The 23,980-nt window shown below is 52.1% G+C and overlaps 10 protein-coding genes across 10 annotated transcripts; 3 read left to right on the top strand and 7 right to left on the bottom strand.

The window, feature by feature from the left end:
- Positions 1-1,389: 1,389 nt before the first annotated feature.
- Positions 1,390-1,848, top strand: CC1G_14282 (hypothetical protein; the record flags this gene model as incomplete). The annotated part of the gene is made up of 2 exons (XM_002911706.1): positions 1,390-1,475; positions 1,749-1,848. 2 exons carry the CDS (start codon positions 1,390-1,392, stop codon positions 1,846-1,848), a joined length of 186 nt encoding a protein of 61 aa, XP_002911752.1.
- A 259-nt stretch (positions 1,849-2,107) lies between these two features.
- On the bottom strand, positions 2,108-4,153 carry CC1G_02361 (hypothetical protein; the record flags this gene model as incomplete). Its single annotated transcript, XM_001830858.2, has 13 exons — positions 2,108-2,390; positions 2,448-2,514; positions 2,568-2,617; positions 2,674-2,731; positions 2,785-2,807; positions 2,871-2,926; positions 2,997-3,136; positions 3,193-3,206; positions 3,686-3,751; positions 3,807-3,823; positions 3,880-3,921; positions 3,983-3,993; positions 4,054-4,153. 13 exons carry the CDS (start codon positions 4,151-4,153, stop codon positions 2,108-2,110), a joined length of 927 nt encoding a protein of 308 aa, XP_001830910.2.
- A 1,217-nt stretch (positions 4,154-5,370) lies between these two features.
- On the top strand, positions 5,371-6,711 carry CC1G_02360 (ADP-ribosylation factor; the record flags this gene model as incomplete). The annotated part of the gene is made up of 3 exons (XM_001830857.2): positions 5,371-5,811; positions 5,863-6,275; positions 6,332-6,711. Exons 1-3 carry the CDS (start codon positions 5,393-5,395, stop codon positions 6,709-6,711), a joined length of 1,212 nt encoding a protein of 403 aa, XP_001830909.1. The 5' UTR covers positions 5,371-5,392.
- A 150-nt stretch (positions 6,712-6,861) lies between these two features.
- CC1G_02359 (DUF803 domain membrane protein) lies at positions 6,862-9,423 on the bottom strand (the record flags this gene model as incomplete). The annotated part of the gene is made up of 11 exons (XM_001830856.1): positions 6,862-8,096; positions 8,150-8,173; positions 8,222-8,275; positions 8,324-8,375; positions 8,423-8,698; positions 8,749-8,853; positions 8,907-8,935; positions 8,989-9,021; positions 9,074-9,098; positions 9,154-9,282; positions 9,337-9,423. The coding sequence occupies 11 exons, from the start codon at positions 9,421-9,423 to the stop codon at positions 6,862-6,864; spliced, it is 2,049 nt and encodes a 682-aa protein (XP_001830908.1).
- Positions 9,424-10,107: 684 nt separating this feature from the next.
- Positions 10,108-12,841, bottom strand: CC1G_14281 (ankrin repeat-containing protein; the record flags this gene model as incomplete). Its single annotated transcript, XM_002911705.1, has 4 exons — positions 10,108-10,923; positions 11,022-12,115; positions 12,190-12,539; positions 12,591-12,841. The coding sequence occupies 4 exons, from the start codon at positions 12,839-12,841 to the stop codon at positions 10,108-10,110; spliced, it is 2,511 nt and encodes an 836-aa protein (XP_002911751.1).
- Positions 12,842-13,253: 412 nt separating this feature from the next.
- Positions 13,254-14,337, bottom strand: CC1G_02356 (hypothetical protein). Its single transcript, XM_001830853.2, has 6 exons — positions 14,250-14,337; positions 14,160-14,199; positions 13,963-14,100; positions 13,747-13,914; positions 13,663-13,687; positions 13,254-13,606 (listed from the first exon to the last, which is right to left on the bottom strand). Exons 1-6 carry the CDS (start codon positions 14,271-14,273, stop codon positions 13,453-13,455), a joined length of 549 nt encoding a protein of 182 aa, XP_001830905.2. The 5' UTR covers positions 14,274-14,337; the 3' UTR covers positions 13,254-13,452.
- A 290-nt stretch (positions 14,338-14,627) lies between these two features.
- CC1G_02355 (hypothetical protein) lies at positions 14,628-15,468 on the bottom strand (the record flags this gene model as incomplete). Its single annotated transcript, XM_001830852.1, has 2 exons — positions 14,628-15,350; positions 15,409-15,468. The coding sequence occupies 2 exons, from the start codon at positions 15,466-15,468 to the stop codon at positions 14,628-14,630; spliced, it is 783 nt and encodes a 260-aa protein (XP_001830904.1).
- Positions 15,469-16,627: 1,159 nt separating this feature from the next.
- Positions 16,628-20,145, bottom strand: CC1G_02354 (hypothetical protein; the record flags this gene model as incomplete). The annotated part of the gene is made up of 7 exons (XM_001830851.1): positions 16,628-16,684; positions 16,744-17,405; positions 17,459-17,956; positions 18,006-18,093; positions 18,143-18,870; positions 18,921-19,938; positions 19,993-20,145. 7 exons carry the CDS (start codon positions 20,143-20,145, stop codon positions 16,628-16,630), a joined length of 3,204 nt encoding a protein of 1,067 aa, XP_001830903.1.
- Positions 20,146-20,577: 432 nt separating this feature from the next.
- CC1G_02353 (hypothetical protein) lies at positions 20,578-22,978 on the bottom strand (the record flags this gene model as incomplete). Its single annotated transcript, XM_001830850.2, has 4 exons — positions 20,578-20,669; positions 20,727-20,937; positions 21,002-22,780; positions 22,832-22,978. 4 exons carry the CDS (start codon positions 22,976-22,978, stop codon positions 20,578-20,580), a joined length of 2,229 nt encoding a protein of 742 aa, XP_001830902.2.
- A 91-nt stretch (positions 22,979-23,069) lies between these two features.
- On the top strand, positions 23,070-23,663 carry CC1G_02352 (hypothetical protein; the record flags this gene model as incomplete). Its single annotated transcript, XM_001830849.1, has 1 exon — positions 23,070-23,663. The coding sequence occupies one exon, from the start codon at positions 23,070-23,072 to the stop codon at positions 23,661-23,663; it is 594 nt and encodes a 197-aa protein (XP_001830901.1).
- Positions 23,664-23,980: the final 317 nt, after the last annotated feature.

Raw genomic sequence — 23,980 nt, 5'->3', positions numbered from 1 at the left:
ATTTCCAGGGATCCTTCGCGTGGGTTAGGCAGGGCAACTTGAACGTATTTTAAGGAGTTCAATTGGGGACAGCCGTTGTTCTCCTCCCACATTATCGTAGCGCGCAGGCCCTCCTGAACACACCCCTCAGGTTCCATATTCAGGAAGCCCCACGAGGACGGGTAGGAGAGGATGGTCGGTTCTCTTCGCCCTCGACCCTCAGCTCCACAACCTTCAGGTACGTCTGACTTCTGGTTCATTCCCAAGGCTATCAGCTCTGCAAACCCTCTTTGCGTTGGATGATATCATTCATCCCCACATCCGAAAGTATGTCAACATTTCTAGCGACCACTACACACCAATTTGAACTGACTCGTACAGGCTTTGGCAATAACGCGCCTTGTCAGTTGTACATTCGGCTTGGAGTGCCATGCGTCATTCGTGACAATGGTTGTCGTCAATATGTCCCGTGCAACTTTGATCTGATTCCCTCGCCCTCAGCTTCGAAATAGACTTTCGCGCGGTCAACATGTCTTCTGCGATGGCTTGGGCGACGGGAAATAGGTCTTACCTCGGCGAACACGAGGTGAGAACTGCTGTGATATTTTCTCATGACAAGAAATAAGGTCGACATGAGCTGATAGTCATTAAGGGGTGAAAAACAGGCCGGATATCAATGTCGAACGGATTACATACCCCATGGTTCAGTTTCTCCAAGATTCTTAAGCCCATGAATCCCGCCTCCCGCCCACGACTTCGGATCATGTAATCTTGCCTGCGTCAAACATAGGTCATCGAGGGCCATTCACCTTATCTTGCGAGCGCCTTCAAAGCAGTACGCCTCCGTATGCCTTCTATGACTAAATCCAAACGTCGTTCTTCACTACAGCTATCAGTCCGAATCCCAATTCATCTGTCGCCAGAATCCATACCGGTAGGCATAAGGAATTAGGATCACACGGACGACGAACGCTTCTCGAAAGCGTTCATTTCGGACACTAATGCACAACTAGCTCTCCCATGTCGCTGCCTCGAGTAATAGCAACCCGAGGCGACGTCCAGCACCACGCTTCACTTCGGCGATAGATGGCACCCGCGGTTCTGCCAGGATGCAGCGGGGTCACTGGCAAGGAATAGGGAAAATTGACATGGAACGAGGTGCACGCAAGGAAGTTCTCTTTCAGTTGGTTTCTTTTTTCTCCGAGCTTCGAAAGGGTTCTCATGGAATGAATCAAAGCCAATTTGTAGGTTTGTACCTTCCCCATACCGTATATTGCGTTTGGTAAGTAGGAACCGGCGGCTATCTCCCGTATCAAATGGATGTTTGAGAATTTTCAGATGCCTCCGAAGTGCAATTCTGCTGTTACAGCATCTGGGACCCTGCAAAGCATCCGCTCCGCGTCTTGATACATGAGCCCAGTCGACTTTGAGTCGATTCGTCCAGACCCACCACTGCTGTCTCTCCGTCTGTTCGGCTTCCTAGGCGATAGGTTCTGGTACGTACGTCGTGGATCATGCAATCTAGAAGGCATGTTATTCTGGGGCGAACTGACTATAGCTACCCTGAGCGTGTCCGGTCAAAACCGAGCTTCTCGGTCCTCTGTGCAGCTCCTTGGTCCAGCTCCAAATTCACTGGCAACCAAGCTTCTGCGATCTGACTGGCCGCATATTTGCCATCTGAATCTCGGGGAGGCACTGTACATCCCCCTTGCACGCGCATATCTCGCTTGGGATCCCGTCCTGACGGATAAGCAATGCACTTTGCACAGTACCGTAAACCGAACTGTTTTCGTCTTCCGGAATGGTTCGGAAGAAGCTACTGTCATTCACCATCGCGGACTTGGAATGAAGATCGAGCGGTACACCTGATAACCCGACGCATTCAAACATCCTTGTCTCGCCGAGTCACATCTGACGGCAGGCATTCGTCGGCTTTGCCAAAATTAACAAGCTCGCTCCAGTCCCCTCCGCTACTCTCCCCTCCAACCTCGCAGAACAGTGGATCTGAAGGGCTGGGCTAAGGTAGCACCACGTTCGTGATTACCATGCTGAAGGAGCGGATGTACATTCGATTACAACGACATTTGCTACAACACCGCGAATACGGAATAGGTCTGTCCATCTAGAGTTACACTTGGAAACGGCGACGAGCGTCAGACGTCTTGCTAATTTCAGTCAACTGGAGATCCGAGCTTCCCCAAGTCACGTCTGATTCCAGCTTGGGGCCTCGTATCAGGATGTTGGATACGACATGGATATCGGTTGGGGGGAACTGCTCCTGCCGCGAAGCCATGACTTCACGTATATTAATAGTCAATCTGGCGACCTGGAAGGAAAGATTCGTGAGCGACGGTGTCATCGTCTGGCGAGTGGACGGCGTTACTCCAATGCATGATACAGTGCTGAGTGGCCTGTTAAACAAGACATCGTGAATGAGCGATGTCTCGGGAGCTTCGAAGCAAACTTACACGACTAGTTGCGGTGTGATGATATATTTATCAGTTAATGGAAGGACGACCGGGACAAGTAGGCATACTGTGGGATGTTTAAACTACCAAACCCCACCGCGATTCGACAATAGGACTCACTGAAGATGGAGAGGAAGTAGAAAACCGAGTCCCGAATCAGAATCTTCAGCCTAGAAGCGAAGGGAAACTTTAGTCCACCGCCATCCTGAGCTTGGAGTTGACGTACGCATCTGGGGCGTTGCCGAAGCCTCTCGTCTTTAGGATTGTCATCCCAATCAGGATAGCTAGATGAAAATGAGTTTAACTTAGGCCTCGCTGGGGAGAGACTAGTACCGACCCTCGAAGGTTAAACTTGGGACCCTGTTGTTCACCAAATGAACGCTGTTAGCGTGCGTTAGAGCTAAGAGGACCCATGGTACTCACCATAACCCAATCTCAAACGGCACAGGGATCACGTAAAGACAGCCGGAGAGGAGAGGCTGTCCCGTGTACACTTCATAAGACCGACATTAGTCTTTGACAAGGATCTCACCGGAGATGAGGACCAACCTTGCGAGTGTATGAGAGCCAGGATGGTAAAGGATACAGATACCGACAACTGTACTGGAAGGACGATCGAATTTTCGCAGAGCAGGAGATTGAAAGGGAGGCGTACATGCAAATATCGCCCACAGTGCTATTCGTACTCTCTTTTAAGGGAAAATGATCAGCCCAGTCCAACTGAGTATCTTCCCGAAGTTCTTACCCTGTCGTTCCCGTCTGTAGAATTTGGATGTCAGGATTTAGTGATCGAGAATTGCAAGAGCAACTTACACATTGCTTGGACTCGAAGCATCAATGTTCCCTCAACGCACACAGTCGAAAATACAGGAGGTCTAGGTATGCAGTGAGACTAAGCTCGGGATCGGGTGCGGCTGCTGGCGGATTTGGGAGGATAGATGGCTCAGAAACTTACATTGAAAGCCAAAGCCGCATTCGACAACTGGTGTATGTCAGGGAAAATGGAAGAACGAAGGAGTGTGTCGGGGACATACAGCTAAACGGAGCTGAGGTCAAGGACTAGGTTAAACAGGTTGGATGAACTTACGGATAGGGGCGCCACCATTATAGCCGCTGGCAGTGAACTAGGTAAGCCTTGCTGACTGGACACTTGATAAATGCGACTGACTTATGACTTTAAACCTTGACGAAGTCAGTAACATCGAAATAAAGTGCTGGAGATCTGGTAGTATACGTACATTATGAAAGGTGGAACCCCATATCGATTAATCAGAACGAATATCTTAGGGAGTGCCCACTTCATCCTATAAAGCAAGAATTAGGCCGTCTTTCCTTCTGAAATCGGGAATGGGTTCGTACGACCAAATATACTTGACCTGAAACCAGTCGTTCAACTGGGGTGTGCGCTCAAGAGTTATCATTCTGTACGTACCTCGCCCTCGAAGGTCAATGCGTGGTCATAGATGAGCATGAACTAGTGCACTCGTCAGCCAACGGGCTCGAGTGGGGAGCTTGAGAACAATTGGAGAACTCACAAGGAGCGCGACTGGCGGCAGAGATTGGGTATTTAACTTGTGAGCTACTCGTTGTTATTGAGAGAACGCACCATTTGCATAGTTGGAAGCTTGAAAACCTACTTGAAGGGAGAGGTCTTTGGCGACGAGTTCTAAAGGATTGTGGGATGCAAAGTCTTGCGCGAGCGACATGTTCCTAAGGTGGCTGTAAAAACAGGGGTTTCGGGCAAGGGATACAACTGCACAAAACCCTGCCTATTATAATACCTCGCGAGCAGACGGATGCCACCACATTCTCAAAAACGGTTAGAGCGATATCTCTGTGTCAGGATGATTGATTGTATCCCCACATCTTTTGCTTTCCCACTGGACAGCTGGAACCGTAGGCTTCCTTACTTGGGCCTTCGTTTACGGTCTGTGTCTGATCCTGTCAAACGGTGAGGTGAGATTGTGGGTTGAATACAAAGATGACTGTGTCCACATCACACCCTACTAGGGTGATCATCGATCAGAGGGACGAGGAGAACAAGGTCAGTTCGGAGTCCCGTAGGTAGAGATCAGCACCGGGCACTAGTGGCCTCAGCGGCTATCAGCTCACCGCCTGCACGCTCTCTGAGAACGACTATTATGGCGTCCGAGGCGCTCGCAAGACCAGCCAGTCAATAGTAGTTTGGTCCTCTGCGCCTCTGTCTCCCAGCTCGTCCAAAGTATACCCCAATCAATCAATACATTTCTCGGTTCCACCAAATTGTGACAGACCACGTAAGAGCGTCTACATTCTGCCCTTCGACTTGTTCAAAAAATCAGCTTCGGAAAATTAAAAGGGTACAATGGGCGCACCCCAAAACTGAAAAGAGGCCTGGTCGAAGCTTGGCCGATGGTCTTTGTATTGTGTGGTCTCGGTGAACGTGAGTTCCCGGCTTCCTGTGCATCCAACGACACATGCATACATCGGCGGACTCTGGCATTCGGTAACGAGTCATCCACTGGGCTCAACTGCCACTATGCAGAACGTAACAGATAACTATTTAACTTGAATCAGTGGGGTCCTGGGGTCACCTTACAAGTCATTCTTCTCGTAACAAACACTTTGGTTAAATTCGGTCTAACCGCTTTGTCCGAAGACGCCAACGTTGTTGTGGATGGTGAGAAGGAGGGTACTTAGAGGCCAAATCCGATCCTGACGGGAATGGGATTGTTGTTGTGTTTGGCAGGGGCGTTGATGCCAAGCTCAGGCCGCCGCCCGACTCGGGCGCACCGCCACACACGCAGCTGCGCCATGCACGTCCGCTCAGCGTCGTCCTGGAGGCTGCGCTCTACTGCGGCGTTGCTCTGACACTGTGCACTGCGGGCTCAAAACCTATAAGACTGACTGTCTCTTCTACTGTTGCGAGGATATAAGGCCACACCACTGGACGACCATCGCGAACAATGTCAATCCGCAACCTCCTGGAACGTTTCTTCCCCTCCAACGTGGGGGAGCACAAGGTCGTCATTAGCGGTACAGACTGGGCTGGAAAAACGACTCTCCTGTACTACCTGAAGCGAGGCGAGATTATCCAAACCATACCCACTATCGGGTTCAACATCGAACACCTCACCCTCTCTACTTCATCCAACCAGAAACTGGACCTGGAGCTATGGGACCTTGGTTCTGGCTGTGGAGGATTCAGAATGGCTCGAATGATGCTGAGACACATCGCATATACTGCCAAGGCCATTATCTGGGTCGTTGATAGCACAGACACGCCCGAGATGATGGCTGAGAGCGCTGAAACTCTGCTAATTGCTTTGGAAGATGCAGAGGAGATGAAGAATCTCAAAACCGAGAGACATCTTCCAGTCCTGATGTGGGTGCTCATGTATTTCTCTGTACCGAGGCCATTACTGAATGCCAGCAGCCTAGCAAACAAGTCTGACCTACCCAACGCTATGCCGCTGGACGATATCCGAAAAGTGTTCCGTCACGCAACAGCAGGGCGGATCGCTTCCATCTACCGGACCTCCCTACCAGTGGTCACCAAGTCTGTCACAGGCCTCCAAGAAGCTATTGACTGGCTCGCTCTTGCTTTAGACATCGCGTCGTCCTCGCCGAAGACTGGGGGACCAGCGCCAAAGGTTGAACTTCCCCCCAACCCCCGTCAACCGAGTGCCCTCTCCAAACGACTGGAGACGTGGCTCCATCAAACAGAGGTCGATTCCCCACCTGATGAGTTCATCTCACAGTTCAAATCCTACAGCCTCCCTTCATGGGATCATTACACCCATATCCGCATAGCCTACCTCTTGCTCATGGCTCACGGAAGGCAGAAAGGTGAGTCCCGTACCACTGCAACTACGAGATATCCCCCCAAGCTCATGCAACACCAGGCAAAGACATGGTTTTCTCCGGCCTCGAGAACTACATCGCCAACAACTCCAAAACCAACGTCCGGGGCTTCCACTTTACGATGACCTACTTCTGGATCCAAATCGTCCATTTCGGCATTCGCAACATGCCCCCTCAGCTCTTGGACCACCCGCTCGAAACCGACACGACGGCCAACGTCCGGTACCCCTCGTCCGCCGACTTCTTTCGCTTCCTCTTCATCAACCCTCATTTAGTGGATGGAAGCCTGTGGACAGACTATTACTCGAAGGAAGTCATGATGAGTCCAGAAGCAAAGAGCAGCATGGTTCTCCCTGATAAGAAACCCCTACCGAGCTTGGTCATTCGCGACGCAATAGCTTCGTTCGGAACTGGGTCGTGATAGGTCGTCAATTGCTAGAAATAAGAATAGGGTACAGGTTACAACTGTGAAGTCCAGGGATGAGAATTACAACCCTCTAACACTCGTACAAAGAAAAACAAATGTGTCCCAATAGAAAAAAGAAAGGTGAGTAATACAGAACGAATACAATCACTTCCGCTGCACCAACCGAATACCTGTCATTTCAGGCGGCAGCTCATCAGGTTCAGATTCAGATGTCGGCGACTTGGTCCACAGTGCCTCACTCTCCTCCTTATCATCCTCGTCAGTCGCAGACACCTTGGGATACTTCTTCCTCTTCTCGCGCTCCTTTGATTTATCCCTCTGCTTCTGCTTCTCTTTCTGCTTCTTCTCATCCGCCCGCCGGATCTTCTCTGCTTCGCCGTCGTCCCAGTCCTGACTCCTTGCCGAATCCGTCACAGACGGAAACGACAGCAGCGTATCTCGAGCGGTCGTCGATGTCCGGTCGAAGATGTCGCGGGAATCTTTGCGGTAGGGGAGCGGGCGCTGGTACATCGTCGCAGGCGCACTATGCACGGCGTGTTCTTGCGAAAGGAGCGCCGACATGGTGAGTAGTTGGCTATCCTTCGAGTCCCCAGTTCCCACTACAGCCATCGTACTATCCCGCATTCCACTAGTGCTCTCCGACGAGCTACCGAACCCACCCCCTGATCCCAGCCCAGCCACGTTCGTGCCAAACGAGGTCATCGAGTTCCGTGTGGAAGGTGGTTGCACTTCGATCTCCAGGAGGTCACCAGAGGGGATGGCGGGCAGAGGTGGATATCCGGTATCCACCGTCGGCGTCGCGGGCGCTGGTCGGAGCTCGTGCGTCGTCTTGTTCTCGCCCTGGCCAGGCCTGTTGTACGAATGCACCAAATCACGGTCATCGAATTTGATGGTGGGCTTGCGAGGGGTTTCGGGGTTCTGTGATCGTATTGACGACGCGCGGATGGATGCACCGTCGTCACCGAAGCGGGGCACGGGAGCGTCGTACAGTTGGTGTCGCTTCAGACCAGAGTGTGGGTCGTTGTCGGCGAGCCATGTGTTAGAAGAGGGTAGCCGCGATTGCCGACTGCTTTGGCTCATGCGGCGTGCTCGGATGATGCTTCCAACAGTACCGAATGAACCGCGGAGAGTGTCCATTCCAGGGTCTTCGATTCCAGTCTTCTCTTCGACGGTGTCCGTCTGGGCGCGAGCTGCTTGCAGGAGCAAAGTCGAACGACGGTCGAGCTTGTTGAATTCCTTGGGGTCGACTTTGGATAATTGGAGGATGGTGATGCCGATACAAATAACGATAAAGGACAGGACGATGGTGATAATGCCTGTTACTGTAGTCTTGAGGCCTTGGAATAGCACAATAGTGGTGACCATCGTGAAGAATGTGACTGAAGGGCTGTTGAGTTGCTTTTCGTGCGGGAATGGAAATTAAGAGACGTACAGATGACATAGTATGTCGGTGTGACTGCAAGAGAGGGTCAGCTATTGCCATGGGATGAAAAGAGAAACCTACCCATAGCGGTGTTGAATAGTGCGAGGGCGATGTTCAAATAATAAATCTCAACCACTAGGACATCATCAGCTGTGAGCCTGTATAGGAAGAAGTGGGACTCACGTAGCGTGATCACGACGAAAGCGAATAAGAAATACATAAACCAGTGCTTGAACTGCAAGATATTAGAGTATTACTTCTCGATTGAATCGGAGTACGCACCTGGTTATCTCCCATCGCAGTGGTAACAATAGCAGCTCCTAGGCCAGTGGTGACGCTGACAGAGATGCCGCCAATCATACTGCAGACGAAAATGTACCACAGCATGCTCTTCTTTCCATACTTTGGGGCAAAGTAGAAGACAATTACGAGGGACGCAACGATGAGCACAGATGTTAACGAGAGGAACCCGGGTGCCAGGAACAGTTTCTGAAACTCGCGGATTTGACCAACGGTTTCTCCATGGGGTGCGTTGAGTGCGATAACAATTGAACCGAGCTAACCAGACGTCAGGCGGTAGTGGAGGAAAGGTGGCGCTTTCTACTCACAATGCACAATGCGCATCCTAGCCATCCAAAGAAGCTGAGTTTCTCGTTCAAGAAGAACGAAGACAATGCAGCCGATACAACGACAGATAGGGCTCCCAGTGGTGTCTATTGGCCGTATCAAATCTCCGTCTTGCCGGAATGAACGACGAGATACGCACGACGACGATTGCTTCTACAAAGGCATAGGCTGCCGGCCAATTGTCAGACTCGCAAGACAATTAGAGCCCACATGAGACTCACCAGCAAAGTTACACAGCTCCCCAAGGACCATCACTAGAGCCCAAGTCTCAGCAATTCCTCCAACCAGAACGCAACAACAACCTACAAATCATTCCGCCCCACCATAGCGCCTGTTCAAAAGGTCTTCAGAACCAGAATTTCTGGGTAAACCAGATGGCCACCCACCGATTTAAGATAAGCTACACCTTCCCCAAGCTCTCCGCCCGCCTGCGAGCGAATCAAGCCCTTCTTCTTGAGCACAAAACTCGAACCGATGAGGACGCCGCTAGCGACCGCCAAGATAACACCAACGACCTAAAGGAGGCGTTCTGTAAGAAAACGGCGCTATTAAGAGAGATAAGGCTTTACCTTGAGGTTCTTTGGGGCTTCAAGTGTGCCAGAGACAGCAGATGAGGTCGCCGCTGCCACTGCCGATGTCGTCGTCGACGAGGCCATTGAAGTCGACGACAAACCTGTGTTGCCAACCGCCAAATTGGAGAAAGCCAGCCTTTGCAGTGTCTGGCCGGCATCAATTCCAACTGGAGCTCCGATCACGCTTGGCCGGCCGTTGCTACCGGGTTATCTCCTTTTAGGGGCTACACCCATCTCTCTCTGTCTCAACGAAAGGCGAATTTCCATTCGATTTTCATCGGATTTCCAAGTGTCCAGACTCAGTCGATCCTCCAGGCAAGGCCTAGCCTGATTGTCGTTTATGAATCACCTCAGTATCCATAGAAATGTGCACTGACCATGAAGATAATTGATGCAATCCCAAATGCACAGTCACCGTACTAGTATGCGTGACCAGATGAACAAACATCTACTTCTCCATCGACGCTTCCCTGAAGTACTCGCTACATAACCTCGGACTGCCACATGGCAGTGAGTGGGTGTAAAATGCCCGTCTTTTTTTACCCAGTTCCCGGCAGCCATGAAATGTGAATACATCCATCATGAACTAGAGAAGACGCCTAGAAATCACATCGCCTCGCACAGATGCAGTAGATCCACGCCCAAAATAGACGCATCAAGTAAAAGAGTCATGACCCATATCAGTGCCCAGTATTCTACAGCATCAACGAACGAAAAGTAGGTTCCAACGACATTGCAGGCGAAAACGGGTATTGCAACTTTTTAAATTCAGAATGCAACTGTGGACCGAAGACGAGCAACAACCCTATGGTGCCCATTGGCCGACGCAAGCATCTCCGCCGTCCATCCATTATCCGTCATGGCATGAGGGTCGATCTCAGGGGCTTGAAGGAGTCGAGCAACAACAGCATCCCTACCAAGCTGCGATGCCAACATCAACGCCGTGTATCCACCATTCGCCACTGTATTGACGTGGATTCCGGGAACGTGGAGTAAGCGACCAACGACACCGTCATGACCATTTACAGAGGCCAACATCAGCGCCGTCAGTACATGGTTTCCAGCCCCGTTGACTACAATTTGCGGGTGGTGAAGGAGCTGATCGACGGCGGCCCCGCAACCGTTGGCTGAAGCCATCATCAAGGCCGTCCACCCATGGTTAGCTGCCCTGTAAACCTGGATGCCCGGTACCAGGAGCAGTCGCGCCACGACTAGATCATGGCCACTTCGTGAGGCAAGCATCAGTGCAGTCTGGCCATAATCGTCTGCAGCGTCGACCTCAATCCCGGGAGCTTCGAGGAGTCGAGCAACGATTCGAACATGGCCCATTGCTGAAGCTAGCATCAAGGCTGTCCATCCATGGTTGGCTATTTGGTTGACCTGGATGCTTGTGAAGTGAAGGAGTCGAGTGACGACCCTGTCACGGCCGGGGAGTGCGGCTAACATCAACGCGGTGCGCCCATCGTTGTCCCCAGCGTCGACGACAATTCCAGGATATTCCAGGAGCTGTTGCACAGTTCTTTCGTGACCGTTGGTCGCAGCCAACATTAGTGCCGTCTTGTTGCGGTAATTGACCGCATTGACCTGGATTCCAGGCACTTGGATTAACCGAGAGAGTCACTGTAGCGATTTTCTGAGGCCAGCATTAGCGCTGTATTTCCATCGTTGTCCGAGGCATTGACGTCAATTCCTGGTGCTCGAAGCAGCTCTTCAACTGTTCCTTCAGGTGCCCATCGCGAGGCCAGCATTAGTGCCGTCCGCCCATGCCTGTCCGTCGCATTAACGGCAATACCAGGAGCAAGGAGGAGACGAGAAACCATCCCCTTGCGACCACCCTCCGATGCCCCCATTAGGGCTGTCCTCCCATTGCTGTCAGCAGCATTGACTTGGAGCCCTGGAACACGAAGGAGTCGGGCAGCAATAGTTTCGTTCCCATTTCGGGACGCTAGTGCCAGTGCATTGGCGACAGTATGACTGGCCCGAACCTCCGGGACCTGGAGAAGTCGGCTGACGATTTCTTCACAACCTCGCCGCGAGGCATGGGTCAGAGCGGTGTGGCCGTTGGAGTCTGTCGCATTGTAGTGAATGCCGGACACTTGGATAAGGCGAGCTACAATTCGTTCATGACCGTTGATTGAAGCTATAATCAATGCGGTGTGCCCGACGTTGTCCGTTGCGTTGACGCGAATCCCTGGGGCCTGGAGGAGCCGAACCACGATCCCTTCGTGGCCTACTTCCGAGGCAACCATGAGGGCGGTCCTTCCATTGCTATTCGATGTTGCCCTATTGACATCTATGCCGTTGAACCGAAGTAGCCCTCGTACAGCCAATTCATTGCCACTCTGAGACGCCATGTAGAGAGCCGTCCTACCAGTAGGCGTCTGAGAGTCGACTTCCCAGCCACGATCGACAACGCTTCCGAAGTGCTCATGTAGACCGTAGTGTACAGCCACATGCAGAGGGCTGAGCACGTCGATCAACCAACCATTCCAGGGAATAGGATAGGCGGTGCACCCCAGAAGGAAATCCTTGACGGCGTCGAATACCTGGGGCAAATCACATCGATCTATGTGAAATCCCAAGAATTTGTGGGCGTACTGAAGGAGAGGGTGTTGCTCGCAGATCTTCCGAAACTCATGCGGCCAGGTGAGTTTACGCCCCGAGTCAATGATACCACTGGAAATCAGCCGATGAATCAAGGCGTTGGTGATGAAGACATGGGGATTTGACTGATCCTTGAGGAGAAGGGGGCCCAGTGCGTCCTTTGCCGTAAAATCTTTTGAGCGAGGAAATTGGTACCATTTCAATTTCAATTTCAATTTGGACGCGTAGCCAAATGGAGACACTTACGGATAAGCCTAAATGCATTAGTTTCCTGATGTTTCTCCACTAGCCCGCAGCAAACGGAGACGATAGACTCCTCATCTGGCATCCGGGAGGGATCAAAATCGAATGTCTCCGAATGAATTGCCAGTGCGTATCGCAAATCCTGCGTGGATAGGGGTCCCTGGGCAAACGCGCGCCAAAGAAGGACCTTTTCTGCAAGCTGGCGGGATTCACGATCTTGGCTGAGTATCCGTTCCATACTGGCGGCGTACATGTCATGTATGCCGTGTGGAAACCGGGAGAGTTTATCCTTTACGCATTCAAGCGTCCGACAATTTTGTAGGGCGTTAAGCTGGAGGGAGGCGTGAAGAAACCTGAAAATCGTCAATTCAGCGAGCACAAGCATTGAAATTAATGAAGCTTACATTCCATCGGCCTTTTCCACGACCTCTTTAATCAATTCCTTCCGATACGAATTGACGTCCAGCACACGGCACAGGTTCTCGTAGCGTTCCAATTTCTCCTCGATAAGCAGCTCCATGTCTTCACGCTGCGCTGAGATGGTGCAGAATACCGCGCAGGCGAGCTTCTTGCCCAACTCTTCCAGCGGTCGAGAAGTGAGAAGGAAGTTCCCCCGTAATTTGTTGATGGCCTGGAATGAGGTCGAATCGGACATCCACTCGAGCTTCGTCGACACCGTCGAGGACGTAGTAAACGCGGCCAAAGTGTCCCTCCAGCATCTGGAGTAGTCCCACGAGCTCACCCACCGATGGCTCTGTATCCTCCAACTTGTGTCGGTCCAATACGCCTTTGACGACGTAAGCCAGCTCGTGTGTGTGTGTGTGTGTGTGTGTGTGTGTGTTTCCAAGGTCCAGCAGCCTCGTGGGCACCGTAACCCCCAGGCTGACTAATAGAGAGGAACTCCCAGAACTCTCATCAGCCCAGTAAGTTGTCGGGACAAAGGGCGACTGTCGCCAGCCCGTAGGTAGTCGATGTCCATCCCAGAGTAGCCGACAACCCGAGGAGTTGTAATTCACGATTTCTCCCGTGTTTGGGTCACAAATACTCCCATATACTTCCTATTTTATAAACATTGGTTCTCGAATATATATATGCGGCAGTTTGTGTGTTACGATGCTACCTGTCCAACCGTCTTCATGAACTTGTACGCAAAGGGTGCCACTATCTCGCTGGCCTTGTCGATGCTAATGAGAATGCGCACTTGGTCGGTGCTCCTGCTCCCCACGCTTCGGATGCGTTCCATATCGTCTGGCTTCAAGACGTTCATTAGCAGCTGTCGCCTTGATGTCGTTCGACGCATTGCTTGATCAGCGCTTTCAGGATGTCGCTCACAGTCAGCGGCTCTGTATAGCGACTATAAACCATGAGCACACAGGTACGCTCAGACTCCAGTGCGAGAAGGTCCTCAATAACGGTAGATCTGCATGGTAATAAGACATCGACAGAGACCCGACCAGACCATCGAGAGGTACTCACGCCAGTACAGTCTTTCCAGCACCCGCTACAACGGTATCGAATCAGCATTGGGAACTGGAGGACAAGGGGAGAATATACGTATACCCATCCACCATATGATCCCATTCGCACTTTTCTTCCATTCACGATAAAGGCGACTTTCCAAAAGCCACCTTCCAGTCCCATTGGTCCGTTGTTTGCGAACATCAGCGTGGATCTTCCTGAAGTTCACGCCGGGTGCTAAGAGCCCCCGCAATTTCGATACCAGCTCAACTTAACATGGTCAGATATGTGACATTAAAAGCTTGAAAAGAGACTTACCACGCTCGTCCGCAGAGGACGGCGCATAATTGTTGATCTGGACGTGCAGGTCGCGCTCAACATTATAGAAGTTCCCGCCGCCGATGTTCACCTGGCGCGGTGGTTCAAATAGTTGTTTGTCCTCATTTTCAAAGTCCTCTATGTGCAACTATGAGCTTTATTTGAGATTTGCCTAGTTTGGAATCGAGAAATCGTACGTGTCACAGGCATTTGCCCGCTATGTCGGCCAGCATCGTTCTTTGCTCAGGCTGTCAGCGACGTGTAACTTTAACGGGAATTCTGCTCACCAAGTCAGAGGATCTTTGCCCCATAGCGTGGTCGTGCTAGTCTGAGAACCGTGAAGGTGACTCGACGCTGGAGTGCGTGCACGATGGCGATGGAACGATAACAAGATGCACACAAGCGCCCGTGCCCCCGCACGAGTTGTGCTGTGCGTGGGATCCCAATTTCAAACTCAGAAGCTGTTCGGCATCGGAGACCGTGGATGGACTCGAGCTCGGAGATTTGCCTCCTCATTGTGTGCCAGAGAATAACCATCAAAAAATATTTATCATAAGTTAAAACTATCTACTCATGAATGAAGGTGTGTATGCTAAGAGGATGCCAGAGAAAATGCCAAAGTACAAGAAAATGCAGGGAAGTATAGACGATCAAAGATTAAGCGCCTACTTCTTCTCGTCCTTCTTCTCGTCCTTCTTCTCATCCTTCTTTTCATCCTTCTTCTCATCCTTCTTCTCGTCCTTCTTCTCGTCCTTCTTCTCGTCCTTCTTCTTCTTATCCTTCTTCTCCGACAACTTCTTCCTCAACGCCTTCCTCTTAGTCCTCCTGCTCTTCCTCTTCTTCCTCTCCTTGTCCAAAATCTCAGCAACCTCCTTGCTGCTCTTACCCCTCAACTTGCGCCTCAGCGACTTGGCGCGCTTAAGACTGCTGGTACGTTGGCGCTCAAGAGCCTTATTTTTCGCACGGCTCTTGGTCAACAGCGCCTTGGTCTTCTTCAGCTCAGCCTTAAGCTTAGCCACCTCGTCCGAATCCTTCGAACGCGCCTCGAGCCCAAAGAGATCATCAAATTCGCGGGCGTCGAGGTCGTCAATGTCGAAACCACGCGCTTCGAGTTCTTCAAGGTCGAATCCGCGAGCTTCGAGGTCGTAGTCGCCGTCAAAGATGTCACGGGCGTCGTAGTCGCCCAAGTCGAACCCGAGGTCGCGGGCGTCGAGGTCTTCAGGGTAGAGCTCGCGTGCTTCGAGATCAAATTCGTCGAATTCACGGGCGGCGTACTCGTCGAAATCGTCAAAGTCACGGGCGTCGACGTAGTTATCGCCGTCGAGGAGGTCGCGGGCCTCGAAGAGGGCGTCCTCGGTGAGGTCACGAGCATCAAGGGGCTCGTAGTCCTATTCAACCAAATCCATTAACATCACGAACGAAAACAGTGGAAAGGAACAAACTTACAAGCTGGGCAGAAACCGCCGCGAGGAGGATGGAAGCAGAAACAAAAGTGAGAAGCCTCATTTTAAGCTATGCGGTATAGCTGGGTAGCAGTAAAAAGAGAGTAGTAGTGGAGGAGGGGGAAGTAACTGTTCGTGAGCTGGCAAACTACCGCCCATCCCTTCGCTGTACTTATACTCTTCCAGATCCTGCTATCACGGAATTGTCAGCTGGCGCATGGGCGCGCTCCCGTCGAAACCAGAGCCATAGCCTCCGTCGTAGACCAAAGGGCATCACGGAAGGAGTCTATTAATAGATCTGATGCCTGAAATAACTGCAATGAATAGAGCGGAGAAACACGCAAAACGCAAAGTACTCACCCCCACGATCGACGACGAACTTCCCCAAGATATCTATCCCACTACTTTCAAAACCCCTCCCTCCACCTCACCTCCAGACCATAGTTTTGAAGGACGCCCGAGTATGAGGGTGCTATGATGGCTTCAAGTAACGTAAAAATAGCACGAAAGTCAGAGCCGCACAATCGACCTCCATTCCGGATCTGGATGTCTCGGTCACCGCCATCCCTGTTAGATGGATTGAATCAACGTTTGATCACAAGTACCCAGTCCATCGCAAGTTCATCAAGAAGCCGGGCGGTGCAAAAGACGACATTGAGAAGCATCGGGTCTCATTCCGCCAGCCCGTCGTATTTCGATAAACTCTTCCCAAATACCTGAACGTATACATACATCAATTATCTAATCCGTACTAAATCACAGCACGACACATACTTACCAACTTACAAACAAACAAACTCGCGCTGAATCGAGCACGCAAAAAACAGAAAATCGAAAAAACAGTAGATTGCTGACAATTGCAACCTCCACCGGCCACCCCACTTCCGTCATCACAACTCATCCGCACACCGACACTCACAATTCGCAACCGGACACATCCCATGCGCCCTCCTCCCATCTTCACCAAGGAACCATTCCAAAATATGCGCAGCATGCCCTCCATGCCGGCAAGTCTGGCAAATAACGATCGCATCATCGATTGTATCTGTCCCAAATAAAAACCCACATCCATCATCAAATGGTAAGCACAACTTCGTCCAACAAGAGCTCGACAAAGGGGTCGTCGCCATGAACAATGCCCACCTTTATATTGCGAATACCCCAAATCCATCTCCCTCGATGCATCATCAACGATCCCCAAAGTCATCAAACAAACAGAACATTTAGGCAAGGCACGACTGCAATTGGGGCACGTTGTGGGCTAATGCAATCATCCATACCTATATCAGTACACACCACCCAAACTCGAGAGAAAAAGAGGTACATAAAACCCACTCACCCTGCCCTTCTGAAGCGCCTTCGCAGCCAACGACTCCGTACTATTCACCGGCTTGTTGCAATAATGACACCGAATCAAAATCTGAGGCGGTACAAGTTCATTGGAGACGATATCCCCATTCTGCACAGCATCAAGAAGCAACTGGCCCCTCTCGATATCGAACCCGACACGTTCGTGATGAAGCCTGAACCCATCCAAGAGATCGCGGTAGGTCTGCAGCCACTTGTCCACGCGTCTATCTTGGAACTTTACGGGACAGACGTAGGAACCCATGATGGCGGCCGTTTGGACATCACCAGTGCGATCCACGTAGGCTTGGAGGATGTCCAGTCCGCGACTCGTGAGGCCAGTGACGATGAGCGCGTCGATGTTGCCGGATTGACAAGCACTAGCCGTGACGCGCTGCAGATAGGAGCTGAGGGTCCGGTCATCCAGGAACTGGAACGCAATGGCCAAGCGCTCTCGGAATGGGATCACGTCCTCCTCCAGGACCTCAGTCCAATCACCGACGCCCATGTGGATAACCATCATCCTGCAGTACGGATCTTGCAACTTGACTGCAAGTCGACTGTAATGTTCTCGTAGGTCTGGGTTCTTCAACGCGCTCGAGTTGTGCGGTGTCAACGCTGCAATGGTGCCGGACATCATCTGGTGCATCTCATCTATGCTTGAATTAGTCAACAACCTCGATAAGAAGTACTATTCAAATCCATACCGTTACTTCGCATAAGCAGATCCATCGCCTTAGAATATTGCTTGGTAAAGACAAGCCAACAAGCCGCCCTTGAGATCTTTCCCTCCTTCTCCCACCGCCTCACGGCCGCCTTCAGCTCCTCGTCACGCAGACTCCACCCGCACAGCTGAAGTGCAAGCTGCCGTTGATGCAGTTTCGTGGTAGGAAGGGAGGGCTTCCAGGCGGAACGTTCCGACCCTCTCCGTTCCATCAGCGCCGAAATTGCTGCATTCCAGTTGCCATAAAGATCGTCTGCAGGAGAATGACTTCGTCTGGAAGCCTGCCTCTCGAAACCCGCCGCAGAATGTCCAGAGCCAGGGACGTCCAGCAGCCGTTGGGTCGCTATCGGGGTGTCGTCCACAGAATGCGCATTGGGCGGGGCGACTGGTTGGAATCCTTCCCAGAGTCCGAGCAGACCTTGATATGAGAAATCGTATCCGTGAAGACGAGGTGTTGGATTGCAGAGGAGATCACGCGAGTCTAAAATGGTTGTGAGATAGGAGTCAGAGGTAAAGATGGTATGCCTTACGATGTACCCATGCCCAGACTTCAGACAGGCACTGAGGGACAGACTCCCCATCCATATCGTCTTGTGTTATATTGGAATTGTCCCATGGCTGTAAACTTGTCAGAAGGGGAGGGCGTATGCTACCGTGAGCCGCTTACCTTGCTCAGGCCGTATCCCTTGAGAGCCCTCTTCCTCATTACCATGGATATATCCTCCTCAATAACATGAACCACGCCTTTCAAAGCTCGAGGTCGACTTCCAGACGGTTTCCGTTTCCCAGGCCCGGGACTGACATGTCGCTCTCTGCTCGTCGAATGTGCACCGTGTCCTGTAGTTGGAGGTGGCCGTGATTGAGCGCGGGACTCGCTTTGGTAGGTGTACTTCCGGAACGATGCTGGACTGTAGCCCCGTTTGCTGGTCCGAGAGCTGGCAAGAGTCTTCATGGCAAGCTGCGCGGAGACACCGCTCAAGGGGAAGGAGTCGTCGTCTCTTGCAAATAGAGCTGACCCTGAGGGGTGGCCTGACTTGGAGGCACGCCCGCGGATGTTGGACTCGTCCCGTCCAGCTCCAGAACGGGATCGCGAGGCACGGTCACGTTCACTCATCGCGTATCGGGCATGAGAGGACGATGCTTGCCGGATGTCTGAATGGAATTCGTCCCACAGTTCTTCGTCCCGATAGCCTTCAATAAACTTGAGGCCAAGCCCTGCACCAATGGCGAGTTCTCCTCGAGAGCTCCAGATAGTTTGCTTCGGTGTGTCGTGGACCTGGTAAAGTTCCAAGTCGCCGTCTTTGTTCACGATCATGACACTGGAGGCAAGGGGGTGTTTGTCGGTCGGGCTAGGAACGATGGTGAAAGACGCTAATGGCTTCGTAAAGTTTTTGGCTGCAAAAATACCATGAGAAGGGATGCGAAGATGATCCAATAAAACGCACTCTTGCGGGTATCTGCGAGCACATAGGCAGGTTGCGAAGCCCGGTCGGGTGTCCCAGGGGTTTCCGTGATTCTTGGAGGAACCGGCTGTTGAGGTTGAGCCTGCGACGTTGGCCATGGTAAATTCGCCCAAGACCTCCTTGAAACTCTGAGAGACGAGTCTCTCGAGCCCTTTCCTTCCCCATCGGACGAACCACCAAACACACTTCCTTCCGATGACCAGCTCCGCGTCTCCGCAAGATCCCAAAACCTCACATAGCTCGAATCCCTCTCCAGGGTGGCCAAACAGCCTCGTCGAACGTTGGAGAACTCGACGTGTGTATAGGCTGCATTGGCTCGAAGCCTGGCACCATCCGCCGTCGCATCCTTCTCCGAGAACATGAGCAACGGCTGTGCCAACTTGCGATAGTCCCAAACGGTGATCGAGTTGTCTCCGTAGCATGCGATTCGGTGTGGGTCGAACGGGTCGGTGGCGATTCCGTGGACCTTGGCTGCGACGTAGGTGACGGACGGTGTGACTGATCGAAGGTCGAAGAGTCGCAACCAGCGGTGGGATACACCAGCAAGAAGCATGTGGGTCGTGTCTGGGATGAAGGAAACACAAGAGACGACTTCCGTGAGGGCATGTTGTTGGAGGATTCGACTATCGACGCGGTTGTCTACTCGTGGAATCTGAGGCTGAGGGCGCGATGGAAGGCGGTGCGAATGGTCGTTGAGCTCGTCCAGCCCAGGGATCGTTATGTTCGCTCGGTTGGAAATGATGTCCCAGACAATCAAGCTGGAATCGTTTCGTATCTTGTCCAAGCCGACGGCAAGATAATTGGGATCTTTGGCGCAGAACGCGAGGGCGTTGCAGCTCCTTGACATTCGGACCGGCAGCGAGACCGTTGGACCGCTGGACAAAATATTCGACTGCCTGGCTTGCTTTGTCGCTTCCAAACGAATCAAGTCGACCCGCCCTGTGCTGGTCCCAACGGCTAGCAAGTCGTCGAAAGCAGGATCCGGTGACCATGCAAAGCACTGGGAAGCTTATCAGGCGGCGTCGTCGCTGAGCATAACGTTCCTGGGACGCACCCTAAGATGATGGAGGTCGTGTTGGGACGTTATATGGCGAATCTCTGGGTATTCTGCAGCCCATTCGTATAGTGTTATCTGTGAATTTCCGCCAACGACGAACTTGTTCTCGTGTCGAGGGTGCCAGAGGACGCGTTTGTCGGGTAGCACCATGCTGGCTGATCGTCGTGGTCAACACAAGTCGAATCGATGTGACTAGACGGTGTCAAAAGTTGGTTGGTGTCATTTGCAATGGGAGGTCGTCGTCGTCGATGTTGAGCTGTTGTGGTTCGATGTCAAGCCGCGAGCCCATTTGATCGCGGTCCACCGTGGCGTCAACGAGATCTGTTGTCTCCTGACCACCACCATCGACAAGCAGACGTGCCTGGTGAACTCAAACACGATCCAAACTCTCTTATTTCTGTGGTATAACTGGCGAGGGGCCATCACGAGCTCAGGATCGCTATCGTCAAAAAAATGCTAGCAACTGGTTTTTCATCGTGTCAAACTTGGGTCACGCTGCATTCTATCTGGAGACTAGGACATCGCAGCTCCTGTTCTTTTATCGACATTGCATGTTCTGGGAAGCAGGGCTTATCACAACACCTAGGTTCTATCCCATAACAAATCCACACCCCGCAACGACTCCTCAACCCCATACGCGAACTTCTTCGTCGCGTCCGGACGACTCCTCAGCACTATCAGCTCATTTAGCAACGCCAAACAGGTCCAGATCCAGTCTACAGACGACTCACCGCTCCAAGGTGGAACATACAGTAGCGAATTCTGGCCTAAAAACATCCACCGTCTCTTCTCTATACGCAATTTGACGAAGAGTTTATCCCAAGATTGCATAATCCCCCTAGCCCTCTCGCGGAGTTCATGTCCTCTACCCATAAACAACCGCTGGAGCTCTGTAAACGGCATCTCGACCAATTTCCGAAGTAACACGGGTATTCCAGAAATCTATCCGAATTCACGACGAGTGAGTAACTTGTACCCTAACACCCATACACCGAACTGTACTCACATAAAGACACAACGGATCTCTAGTTCTTATATTCTCAAGCTCCTCCAGAGCTTGTAAAAGCTGGCCGTACCTCGTCCTATTAAAGGAGAGATTGCAAGTGCGCCGATAGCGACTCCAAGCATCCAGGTTGTCCGACGCCCTTTTCTCTCCAGTCTCGAGCGCATGAACCAACACCTCCGCCAACGTGCGGCATAGTCGGTCGAGATGAAGGTGGAGGTAAGCGCGATGCGCCGATGTCTCGGAGAGGCTCTCCAAGACTGCATACCGTTCCGAACACATCTCCCAAGATTCGTGCACGAGTAGGAATTGGAACTCGTGGAGACCTTCCTGCGCCCTAAAACGGTACCTTTCGTGTATTGCATGCGCCATGTCTCCGCAGTTGAGTCCGCCGTCGCCACCCTGTACATATTTCGCGCGCACGACGAGTCGATGTAATTGGGGGAGGATGCGCCGGTCAATGTCATAGATGATGAGATCTTTGATCGAGAAGAAGGCCTCCCAGTCAGTGTCGAGTTCGACCAAGTTGTGTGTGAGGCGAAGGAGTGGGTGCAGTCTCTCAAGGCACGCCATCTTGAAGTAAAAACCATGTGTCCGTAACGCCAGTCGGAGGAGGCTGGGGCCACAACCAGACTGTGTGACGAGATCAAACACATCCGCGAGCACTTCAGTTCCTCCTCTGACCTGAAGATTTTGAAGCGAGGGTAAAACGAGTTTGTGGAGGATGTAGTCCCCACTGTTCTCGACGACTTTGGGACCGGTGTCGGCATAGAATGTTCTCAGGTGTGCAAGTGTAACCATAGGGGAGCCGATAGGCATACATCCCGAATGCTCCACCTGCATGTGTTCCAACTTCACAAGGCGATGGAGAACGTGCTGGATGATATTATCCCTACCCTCCGCGGTCTCCCGGTATACTTGTAAGTTCTCCCATGGCAAATCCTCATACGCGCCCTGTGCTGTCCCGGCTTCATGGCGCCATGACCATTTGGCGAAGGTGACGTTGGTGAGGAGGGGTAACCGGTGCTTCACTCGTTTGAAGTACTCGAGCACCGGCGCATCTTGTGTTCCGAAAAGATAAACCTCTTGCCACCGGTGCGACAGATCCGCGAGTACCTGGAATACAGGTTCATCCAAGTACCTAGATGGCGGGCCGAAGCAGATGCGAAGAGGCGAGTCTTTGGATCTGCTGATATGAAGCTTCAGCTGCTCCAAATACGTCTCCCGCCGGGGATCTGAAATGAGGCCCAGTTTAGCGAGTGAGATGGGAGGTAGGAAGCCGTATAGGTCTGGTAGCGAGAGTATGGCGGCGTTCCAACTCCTACACACCAAACGATAGTTGCCGATGGCCCCCCAATCGACGTGGTTCTGACGGGGAATGAAATGTCGCGACAGGACGGGGTTGGACACATCCATAGGGTCGGGGACAAAGTTCCGGAGTACTTCAATCCAGATTTCCTGCGGTAATGTTCGCACCATCGATAGTATCCCGCGGTGCGAAGAGATAAACTCTTCCAAAGCCGCCTGTCGCTGAATGAGGTATGCCCGGTTTCGTAGTAGTACCATCGACGACCGTTTCAAGTGGCGGTTAAAGGAGGACAAGACATCCGCTGCATCTGTTATGGCCTGAGTGATGCTTTCAACCTGCGTTTCCGTTGGTGGTATGTTGCTGCTCAGAAGCTCAGGGACAGGCGACGATGGGGCGTTTGGTGGTAACTGGTTCTCCTTGCTTATTGAACGCACTAGACCAGAGAATATCATGATGTGAAGCGCTAGCCGGGGCTTTGCCAGGGGCGTCAGATGTCCATAGTTTCCGTGAGTTATTTAGTGCACCTTGAGAGATCTGCGTGTGTCTTTGCGGCTTTGCTTTTCAATAGTATCTGAACGGGTACTGCGAGAGGTGCAAATGCCAATGATGGTTAATGATGGTGTGCGGAGACACAGCCAGGTGATGACCGATTGATGCGGATCAGAGGACATTGTCAGGGGTATAAAACAGCACTTCGCGTCCATAGAGGCTTCTCCAGCTGCCACCATTAGCGTGCCTCCCTGAGGTGCACGTCCTCCAGCCATGGATCCAAGAATCGAGCCTCTCATTTCGAATAACCATGTTCCAGACCCCATTCACATCCCCTACCTCACCGACGAACTATCGAAAACCTCAAAGGAACTCTCATCGACGCATCAAAAAATTGAATTGGTCGAACAGTTTCTGGCAGGCCTTCACTCTCGACACACACTGCTGGCTAAGAAAGAAAGCGCCATGCGCGACACACTTTCACCTTTGCGCGCATTCCCTCCTGAGCTCCTCGGAGAACTGTTCAGAGCTTGCCTGCCACTGATGCTCGACGCCCACGGACGGCGCCAATTCGCCATCTTGAGAGCTGTCTGTCGCGCCTGGAGGGAGGTGACATTCTCCACTCCTCACCTCTGGCCCGACATCCAAGTCGATATAGTTAAGCGCTTCGGGACGATACAATACGAACCGTTACCCACCCCGGCACAACTTCAGTCGTGGTTCACTGATCGAGCGCGGTCGAAACCTCTCTCATTCAACCTCGCGGCAAGGATTCCAATCAACAAAATGTTGCCTCCTCATGTAATCCACGAACTCGTCAAATGCTTGAAGTGCAGCGTCATTGGAAATCGCTCGCCTTTGGCTTAGCGTTACATGGCTTTGGTCCTCTTTCGGAACTGATTCACGCTGCATTAACGTCTCCAGCTAGACCGTGGAGGAACCTCGAATCGTTCGGGCTGGGCGTAGGCCCTCACAGCGTGTGGCATCAGTCGATTGTGCCGTGGTTCAAAAGGCTTCGGTGGCACACCCCGCGTCTGCGGTGCCTCATGTTCACTCTCCACTCGACTGGGCTGGACTTTCCTCCCGGCGTCACTCATCCCTCCGTCACCGAAGTGGTGGTCACACTGGGACCAGGGACTCATCTAGCCGTGACGTTATCCATCCATTTTGTCTATAAATAACCT

Source organism: Coprinopsis cinerea, assembly GCF_000182895.1.
Source record: "Coprinopsis cinerea okayama7#130 chromosome 3 map unlocalized cont3.3, whole genome shotgun sequence".
In the NCBI taxonomy this organism is placed as follows: domain Eukaryota; kingdom Fungi; phylum Basidiomycota; class Agaricomycetes; order Agaricales; family Psathyrellaceae; genus Coprinopsis; species Coprinopsis cinerea.
The sequence above is the reverse complement of the archived record's forward strand: the minus strand, read 5'-3'. Positions and strand labels throughout refer to the sequence as shown.